General features: G+C 52.7%; 1 protein-coding gene across 1 annotated transcript; it reads right to left on the bottom strand.

Moving 5' to 3' along the window:
- Window positions 1-5351: 5351 nt before the first annotated feature.
- Window positions 5352-8002, bottom strand: RABAC1 (Rab acceptor 1). Its single transcript, XM_054579498.1, has 5 exons — window positions 7820-8002; window positions 7313-7525; window positions 6922-7019; window positions 5669-5770; window positions 5352-5585 (listed from the first exon to the last, which is right to left on the bottom strand). Exons 1-5 carry the CDS (start codon window positions 7873-7875, stop codon window positions 5497-5499), a joined length of 558 nt encoding a protein of 185 aa, XP_054435473.1. The 5' UTR covers window positions 7876-8002; the 3' UTR covers window positions 5352-5496.
- Window positions 8003-9781: the final 1779 nt, after the last annotated feature.

Below are 9781 nucleotides of genomic sequence, written 5' to 3'. Positions count from 1 at the left end.
CCCTGTTACCCCAAATATGCCCAGCACCCAGCCTCTGTCCCATAATACTAGACATCAAACCTACAGACTCTGCTATCCCAAACAAAACAAGGTACCCTTAGGCTCTGTCACTCCACATTGAGCAACTGATGCATAACATGTCACCTCAAACTCAAGACCTGGACCAACACAGCATGTTCTGGTCCCACTCATTCCAAACCAGACAAGCAAACTCCCACTCTAAGTCCCCTGAAACTAGACCTTGGAACCCCAGTCATTTCATCCCAAACTAGACAACTGATCCCTGATTTTTGTCATCACAAGTTAGACAACTAAGTTTCTGGTCTCTGTCATCCCAGGACCCCTCTAAACTAGGCAAATACCCCCTCGCCCCACTTCTGATGTCAAAAATTAGATGTCTGGATACCCAGCTACTGGCACTCCACACTAGACAAAGGAACCCCATAGTCCCCTGCTTCCAAGCCAAACAATAGGACCAGTCCGTCTGTCACCCCAACCAGGAAACAGACCTGTAGCGTCTGCTGCCTCTGCCTGGCCCAATGGCCACCCAGTGTCTTTCATCCCAAACCAAAACTCTGAACCCCATTGTCATTCATCACCCCAAACTTGATAACCAGTCCCTTGGTCTCTTTAACCCAAGTAAGACAGTTGGCCTGGTGTCCCCAGCACCCAAAATGAGAGAACCAGACCACAAGTCTCAGACAACCCTGAAGAGTCAGCCACCCATTTCTTTCTTAATTTTCCTCCCTCTCTCCCTCCCTCCCTCCCTCCCTCCCTCCCTCCCTCCCTCCCTCCCTCCCTTCCTTCCTTCCATAATCTAGAGATGATTTAGAACAGTGGTGTCCAACCTGTGGCCTATGGGTGGCATGTGGCCCAGGACAGCTAGGAATGTGGCCCAACACAAAATAATAAATTTACTGAAAACATGAGACTTTTTTTGTGATTACATGTTGCAATGTACTTAATGTGTGGTCCAAGACAACTTTTCTTCTTCCAGTGTGGCCCAGAGATGCCAAAGGGTTGAACACTCTTGGTTAGAGTATACAGGAGGATGTGCACAGGTTATATGTAAATACTCCTCTTTTTAAAAAAATATTTTATTTATGTATTTTTAGAGAGGGGAAGGGAAGGAGACAGAGAGGGAGAGAAACATCAATCAGTTGCCTCTCACGTTCCCCCGAGTGGGGACCTGGCCTGCAACCCAGGCATGTGCCCCGACTGGGAATCAAACCAGCAGCCTTCTGGTTCACAGGACAGTACGTAATCCACTGAGCCACACCAGCCAGGGCGAAACCCTCAATTTCTGTTACAGTACTTCAAACTAGTCATTGAATGCTCAGTCTGGCATCTCAAACCATAAAATTTTGGTGTCTCACCCAGCAACTAAACTACCATTGTGTCACCCAGAAAGAAACTAGACTCCAATTCTGATACCCCTAAAGAAGTTCCAGGGATACCAGAGAAAGCTAGACAATCAAACTCCCAGTCTGTCACCCCAAACTGGACTTTAGAATCCCAGCCCCCATCACCCCAACCTAGACAAAGAGTCCCTAATTTGTCACTTAAACTTTGAGAGCTAGACCCACTGTGTTTTTAACACCAAACTAGACAAGCAGGTATTCCCAAAGTAAACAACATGACCCCCTGGTCACTGTCACTTCACTCTAGCCAATGAGACCCCCCAATCTCTGTTGCCCCAAATTACGCAGCAGGACCCCAGGCTCTGCCGCCACCAATAACGTTGCTGTCCCAAGGAAAGAACCAGGTTGCCTCCAGTCAAGGGGACACCTTTCTGTGTCATTCCAAACTAGGGCCCCAACTCCAAATGTGCCACCTAGACACCCAAGCCCAATCTCCTTCTCTGTCACCCCAAGCTAGATTAGTGACCACCAGTCTGTCATCTCAAAGTCGGTGAGATTCCCAATTGCTATTACCCTGGAGCAGAAACTGGATACTCAGCCCAAACAAGACAACCAAATGCACAGCCTGACACCCAAAATGAGGCACAGGAACTCCCGGGCTCTGTCACTCCACACTGGACAGATGGGTCCCTGGGCCCTGTCACCACAAACCTGGCCCTCAGGCTCTTTAATCAAGAAGCCGACAACCAGATCCCTAATATGTCACTTCCAGTTATCTGGCTGGAGCCACCAGCCTCCATCACCAAAATTGACAATGAGACTTTTGGTCTCTGTCTCTTTGATGAGACACCAAGCCCCCAGTTTCTGTTACCCTAAAACAAACCTCTCAACCCCAACAGCATGCAGGCAGGGATGGATGGGAACATGGACCCTGAATCTTGAAAAGCCTGTATGGAATCTTCTGGTCCCAGCATCTCAATAGCTCAACATCAGAATTAGGGAACTGCAGCCAGTCACTGCCACATTAGGCCTCTGGACTGAGTCTCAACCTCCTGCTGCCCCATAGCCCCAGGCTGCTGACTGCTTGCCTCAAAGATCTCAGTTCCAGGTCCCTAGGCCCCCATCCTCAGTCACTCCAACAAGATGCTTGCTAACATTCACTCCAGGCCCAGCAGCCTAGACTGGATGCAGTGGCAACCCACCCCTGTGGATATGACGATTCAGTCTCCCTGGGGAAACATGGCACTGGTATCTGGATCGACAAACAAAACGCTCTCTGCTACCCCCAAACTGGGCTTGGGATGCTGGTCTCCAGGTAACCCAGGTGCCTGACTCTGGGCCTCAGGCACCGCGGTCTCGCCTTCGAGGACAAGCTGCTGCTCTCCTTGGAGAAGGTCTGGAGGAAGCACGTTCTCGCCCTCTGCTGGCTGCCACCGGAAGCGCATATCTGGTCACTGTCCAGGACCAACCAGTGTGGATGCCAGGCGGCCTCGTGGTTTGCATGTTGCCATCTTGCCAGAAGCCTGAAACCGGAGGTCATCCTTGCCTGCTCCCTCCCACTCAGCTCCCACGCAGGTCAGTCACCAAGTCCCAACCTTCTTCCTCCTGAGTCCACCATCTGTGTCTGTCCTCTCCATTCCACATCCCTGCCTCATCTTCCCCAGTTTGGCTCATCCTCCCCTGTCTCACTCCCTCTAGCCCACTCCCCACACCACCCCAAAGGGATATTTTTATTGTTCATACTTGACCCTGTCCCTCCTCTGCCTAAAACCCTTCCATTGTTCCATGTGACTTTAAGCTAAAATTCAAAGACCTTGTAGCTTCCCAGTCCTGTGTGACCTGGCTCCCAATACCCTCCCTGCCATTGTTTCCTAAGGCTGTCCCCTCATGCCTAAGCATGGCCTTGTCATTGAGTAGGTCCAACCTCAGGGCATTTGCACTTGCTGGTCCTTGTCTGGAATACTCTTCCCCCAGCCCTCCAGGGGGCAGTCACCTCCTCATTGCCCAGCAAGGCTGGCCTCACTGCTCTTAGCGAGCCCCTGCCCTTCCTTGGCTGCTCTCTGGCCTCGCCCAAACTCATTTTACTGGCTTCAGGGTGCTTATGACTATCGGACAGTTTCCTGTTGCTGGTTGTTTGGCTCGCGGATTGCGCCTTTCCCACGGAATGTGAGCCCTAAGCAGGTAGGGCCTCATCTGTTTTCAGCCCTGACCTCTCCTCAGCATCTTAGCCAGCGTGTCCAGTAAGAACAGAACATGAGCCACAAATGTAACTTTACATTTGCTACTTAGTCAATTAAACAAAGTAAATTACAAAAGAGAAAGCAATTTAAACCACTTTATCTAACATATTATCCTTTCAACACATAACCAGAATCAAATATTATTGAGATATTTTACGCCCTCGTCCTATGTCTTAGAAATTTGTTGTGTTTTACCCTCACAACATGTTTCTATTTGGACCTGCTGTGTTTCAAGTGCTCAGTAGCCATATGTGGCTGGTGGACCCATATGTGACAGGATTCCAAAACGATGCTAGGTATTCAGTGGGCACTTAACAAACATTTGCTGAATGATGAACTGAGAGTTCTTTAAAAAATGTATTGACTTTAGAGAGAGGGAGCGAAACATCAATGTGAGAGAGAAACATCGACCCACCACCTCCCATACAAACCCTGACTGGGAGTCAAACCTGCAATCTAGGTATGTGCTCTGACCAGGAATCAAACCCCGAACCTTTGGGTGTACAGACAATACTCTAACCGAGCCACCTGGCCAGGGGAGGCCATGAGTTCTGATGACGAGGTATGAGGTCGGAATCTATGCCTGTGCTTAGGACACTTCCCCTGCAGCTCTTGTGGCTGGCTCGTGTCCCTCAGGACTCACAGAAATGTCACCTCCTCAGAGAGCCCTCTGGGGTCAGCTCCAACTGAGGGAGTGTCCAGGCACTCTCTATCACCTCGCTTTGCTTCCCATGTCAGCATTTCCACATGACAGTCTTCACATTCCAATGAAAAGCAATTTGTGTCTCTTTCACTCAGAGTAAAACCAAAGCTCACCCTGAAGCCTGCAGTCTCCCACTTCGCCCTGGCCCATCAGCTCGGGCCACACCGGCCTTGTCACCATTCCTCGGACCTCCAGGCACGCTCTCATCTCTGGGCCTTTGCACCCATTCACTGCTTCCTCTGCCTGGAATTCTTCCTCCCAAGGAACTGAAGCTGCTCCCCCACTCAATTTAGGTTTTCACTCAACGTCACCTTAGGGAGGCGTTTTTAAAACTGTAACTCATCTCCAGGAATTTCTCTACACAGTTAACATAGGACTGCTGTCCTAAGAGAGGCCTGCTTGCATAGTTGACCCTTCACTGGCATCTGGGAACTTAGATTTTAGCAGTCGCCCCCCATTCCCTGATAAGAGTGGCTAGTGTGGTTAAACTGTTTGTGCAAATGGTATTGTTTATGCAGAACACCCGCTTTCCTTCCGGGAGTCTGAATGTTGGTCCATGTCAGCCGACGGCGCTTAAGTGGCCACCCCCAGTAAAAAGCCTGGGCACCGAGACTCTACGGCGCTGCCCTGGCTGACATTTCACATGTGTTGTCACAACTGTCTGCTGGAGGAAGCAAGCATGGCCTGTGCACCTCTGCTGGGAGAGGACTCTGCTTGTGTCTGGTTTCCTCTTGAGTTTGCCCCATGTGCCTTTGTCCTTTGCTGATTTTGCTTTGTAATCTTTCATAATAAATCACAGCTGTGAGTCTAGCTGTATACCAAGTCCTCCTAGCAAATCATCCTACACAGCGGTGGTCTGGGGGCCCTGGCATGGTCTCCCTTTCTAACCCTCTTCTCCTTGGCAAGTACCACCGTTGGCCATCCTATCATATTTTAATTATTTATCTTGGTTAGCACCCTCCCCCCCACCGCAAGCCCCGCCTCTATCTCTGCAGTATCTCTGCATCACCCCACACAGACCCACAGAAGACCCTGGGAGAGTATGTGCTGAATGACAACTACAACAGCTTTATTTCCAAAGCTGGTCCCCAGGGGTTGTGATGGGTCGGGGGCCTTTGGCTGGAGCAGCAGAGCGGTGCAGAACAGGGCTGAACAGGGCTGGGGCAGCTGGCTTGGGAGGCTGGCAGACACCTCACACCAGCTCCATCTGCAGCTCTTCGCCATCCACAGTCTCGATCTGGTGGAAGGCGGCGTGGGAGCCAATGACCACGAGGGTGGCTCCTGTAGGAAAATGGGCAGTTCAGGGCCTTGCTCCCTCACCTGGCCCCCACCACGCACGCCTGCCGCCCAGACCCTGTACTCACCCAGGACCCAGAAGACAGCAGAGCCTGCGCCAGCCAGCCAGAAGAAGGGAAAGGAGATGCCCCCAGCCAGAGCATACTGATGGGCAGGGCTCACCTCTCGGCCTGGGGGGTAGACGGCATTGGGGCAGCTGTTCGGACACACGTGCCCTCTCCCAAGTCACCCTGATGCCCCTCAACAGTCTGGGGTCACAAACCTCAGGACTGCTGTCCTAAGAGAGGCCTGCTTGCATAGTTGGCAAACTCCTCATGCCGAGGCCCCGTCCACTTCCCCAATGTCCCCACTGTCTGCCACAAGACAGCAACCCTCCTCAGCCCTTACCCCTGCTTTCAATCCCACTTCCTCTAGGAAGCTCCCAGCCCCTCACTGCCCCAGATTAGGGCTCTCCTGCCATGACCTGGCCTCAAGTAGACCCAGGAGTCCCAAACTGGTGGCTTAAGGGCTAAGTCTGACCCACAATTGTGTTTTTTGAGTCTGCACATTTCCCAAGCATTTGATTTGAGGCTGACAGAGAAACTGAATGATTTCCCGTAGCAACACAGACTTCTGGCTTCTCATGGCAGACCAGAAGAGCAGGTGTGCCGGCCCGGGGGCGGCAGTGGCTGAAACCAGGCGGTGGCTGTGCTCTCCTGCCATGGCTCTCCACCAGCCCACCTCTGTCACATAGACAACTTGCAGGGACCTGAAGGACTGTCTCAGAACTACGTGCTTATCTGCTCCCAACTCCCCCTGTCCCCACTCCAAATCTTGAACATCCCCTGAGTGGGGACTCAGGCCCCTCCTTCTTCCCAACAGTGTTTGGTGAGTGTCAGGGAATACATGAGCCACAGACTTCAGCTTCCCTCTCTGAAAAGCCCCGAGATCTTTCTGATCCCACCCCAGGAAGCAGGACAGGGATCGGGACAGATCCAGGCCAGTATAAGGTTGCCACCTGGTGTCCACGGTGGGTATCAGCAACAGATGCTTTCCTTTCCGCTGAGACATTCCGGAGGATGAGAGGAGTGGGTTTAAGGGACAGGAGGGTGGTGGAGAGAGGGCTCTGGGTTTATTTCCTTCTCGGTTTGGAGAATAGCAATTTGGGCAGCTAAGACTGGGTGAGGCGCATCTGGTGCGTCTGAGACATTAAAGGATAGGGTTTGGGGGATCTGGTGTAGATCTAGGCTTGGGTACACTTGGGTTTGGGAGTCTAGGGTTTTTGTTCCAAGAGACCACAATTTGAGGGTCCAGGAATCCATCTGCGCATAGGATTTCTCACCAAAGAGCACAAGCTTGGACTGCAGTGTGCGCAGATAGAGGATGTAACAGGCGCCAAAGAAGACAGCAAGGGCCACAAGCAGCATGGGAGATGTCACCCTGGAGGAGGGCAAAGAGGCATGGTCGGGCAGCTGGGAGGCTAGCCCAGCCTGGGGGACCCTGACCTTCTACACCGGCGGTTGGCAGGCCAGGCAAGTTCAGGTCACATTTGGTCACACCAGCCAGGCTGATAGGGAGGCAGGAACTAGACCTTTGATGGAAGAGTGGCAGAGCTACCCCATGGGGGTGGGACCAGGCCAGTGAGAGGAGCGGCTGGCCGCTGAGGGCAGGGCCGACCAGTGCTACCTGGCAGGGGCGGGGGCGGGGGCGGGAGTGGGCGGAAAGGCACTCACACACAGTACAGGATGAGGCCCAGAAAGACGAACACATAATTGCTCTGGTAGTACTCCACATTTCGTACGAGGCGCTGGCAAAGCTCGCCCACGTTGCGGGGCCGCGAGAAGCGCCGCTGGTCCACGAAGGTGCCCCAGGGCCGGATGGTTGCGCGGCGCCGCTCCAGCCACTCACGGCCCGCGCCGGATGGGATCAGTTTCGGCAGCAGAGTCCTGGTGGGCGGGTCCACGTCAGTGTAGACAGGGATGGAGGCCGGACCCCAGGCCAGAGGAGGCTGCGGGGTCCAGACTCCGGGGTTCTTGGGCGGGGTGGGTAAGGGTGCAAGACTCCTGGATCCCAGGGGAAGAAGGGACTGAGGGCCAGACTCCAGGGTACAGGGAAACCAGGGGCCTAGACTCTAGCGTTTTGGGGCGGGGGGGACCTGGATTCCTGGGACCCGAGAGAGGAGGGACAGGGGGCCAGGATTCCCGGCTCTCGGTCAGGGGGGCTACAGCCAGCCTGCTCACGTGGCGCTCAGCCCTTCCGCCCCGGCATCCTTCTGCTGGTCCTTCTCGGCTGCCATGGCTGCGTCGTGAGGGGCAGAACCGCTGTACCGAGCCCTGGGTCCTGCAGACCCCGTCTGCCCCTCCGGAGCCGGGACCCACCCAGCCGAGCCTACGTGGCGCCGTTCGGGAGCCGCTGGGGACGCGAGTTCTGTCGCTTAGCATTGTGGGAGTTGTAGTTCTGGTGATGTCGGGGCGGGTGGACTCCATGATGGTGGTCTTGCTCGCAAAACAGCCTGGGAAATGTCGTGTAAAGTGACGACGAGCGCCTCTGGGCGTCGTGGGAGTTGTAGTTCCAGAAGCCGGGAGTGTGGCGTCTGGAAGGTTTCCTGTCACGGGTCGCCGTTAAGGGCCCTCTAAAGGCAGAAATAGGTGTTATGTACTCTCCCGTGGAGGGTGCAATAGGGGCCCTGTAGAGTCGTGTTCTGGTTTTAGAGAGCATAAGACACACCTGAAGGTTTCATGAAACACTGATTCAGCAGATCTGGGAAGGGGCCCATCATCTGCATTTTTAACAAGTTCCTAGGTGTCCTGATGCTACTGGTGCAGGACCCACGTTTTGAATAGCAGGACTGTAGAGAATCCATGGGAATCTATTCCTTCCATCCTCAAGAGGTGGAGACTAGTGAGTGGGCCATTGGTTGCTAGAGGGGGTATTTGAGGTGGGAGCAAAACTCTCCCCACAACCCTTGGGCTCTCACTGATGGATGGCTTAGGACTAGGAACGTAGAGACACCCGGCTCTGGGTGGATAGGAAGGAGGGACGCTGGGAAAGGGAAAGGGCTGAGAATTTTTTTTTAAGAGGGTGGTGGTGTAACCAAAAGAACTAGGATTTTGGGGGGGAGGTAAAAATCCAGGCTGTGTTGATCTTGTCACCTCCCTGAACCTTAGTGTCTTCATCTGGGCAGTAGGGAAGCTGATAGTACCACACTCAGGAGGTTATGGTAATATGGATTACAGGGTCCACGTGAAGTACTGGAATCTTGATACTTTATAACAGCTAAATAAATGGTAGTGGATGTTAGTGCCACTATAGCATTGAGATGGGAAAGTAAGAAGCTAGGAAAATTCCTGGGGAAACTGAGATAAGAAAATTAAACAAGGCCAAAGAGTTTGAGCAACTTACAGGCAGCTGGTGTATTGCAAGACCTTATCTCCCCTAACAAAGGACACTTGAAAGAAAGTGGTTTATATCTCTTCTCCCTCTCCAGAGAATACATAGCCTCCTCCGCCATAAACCACAGGTGCAGGGGCTAGGGGGAAGGGGGGGCGGTGAGGGAAGAATGCTAATGCTAACAGAGAGCTAACACTGGAACAAAGGGAGCTCCCCCTCCCCTTACTCAGAAGAAACAGCAGGCTGTGCTGCCCCTAGGAATTTCCCCCTCTCAAATTCCCACGTTTCCCCCATGTAAATTTGCTTCTGAAAGCTCAAGGTAAGGTGGATGTTAGAGTTTTTATCCACCACCTTCTCAGATTGCTGGCCTCTGATATTAATAAAAGTGCAATTATAATCCAATCCTTGTGGTTTCAGTATCATGAATGTTATGATTATTTCTAGAGTTCAGCCTTCCCAGATTTAACAGTAACGTATTAAGGGCTGCTGGCCCCTCAGGTGTCCCAAAGAGCGTTTGGTGTCTGAGACCTGGGCCTTTCTTTTCCCAGTTCTCAGAGTTCCCGGAGAAATACGTATTTCTCTGTTTTTGCCTCTAGTGAGGCCTCTCAGTGAGTTGCGGGAAAATGGCACAGAACAGCCTCAAGGAGGTGTATCGAAGTCACAGGAAGTCTGGGTTCCCTTTGATGGACTAAGGGCCTAATTTTTCAAGGCTGGGTGGGACTGAAGGAGAATTCCCACATGGGATATCCAGGTAACTCTTAACCTCAGCTGTTGTCTTCCAGGGTCTGCGTCCATTTTGTGCTTGGGCTTTG

The sequence above is a fragment of the Pteronotus mesoamericanus genome, unplaced genomic scaffold (genome assembly GCF_021234165.1).
Source record: "Pteronotus mesoamericanus isolate MK-2021 breed Mesoamerican mustached bat unplaced genomic scaffold, CSHL_Meso_final contig_538, whole genome shotgun sequence".
Classification (NCBI taxonomy): Eukaryota; Metazoa; Chordata; class Mammalia; order Chiroptera; family Mormoopidae; genus Pteronotus; species Pteronotus mesoamericanus.
Note: the sequence above shows the minus strand (reverse complement) of the source record. Positions and strands in the feature narration are given on the sequence as shown.

Coding starts and splice junctions, on each gene's coding strand:
- RABAC1 (XM_054579498.1), bottom strand. CDS start 7,875: ATGGCAGCCGAGAAGGACCAGCAGAAGGATGCCGGGGCGGAAGGGCTG. Junction 7,526..7,819: donor GCGGAAGGGCTGAGCGCCAC/GTGAGCAGGCTG, acceptor CCCGCCCACCAG/GACTCTGCTGCCGAAACTGA. Junction 7,020..7,312: donor GGCCTCATCCTGTACTGTGT/GTGAGTGCCTTT, acceptor GCCCTCCTCCAG/GGTGACATCTCCCATGCTGC.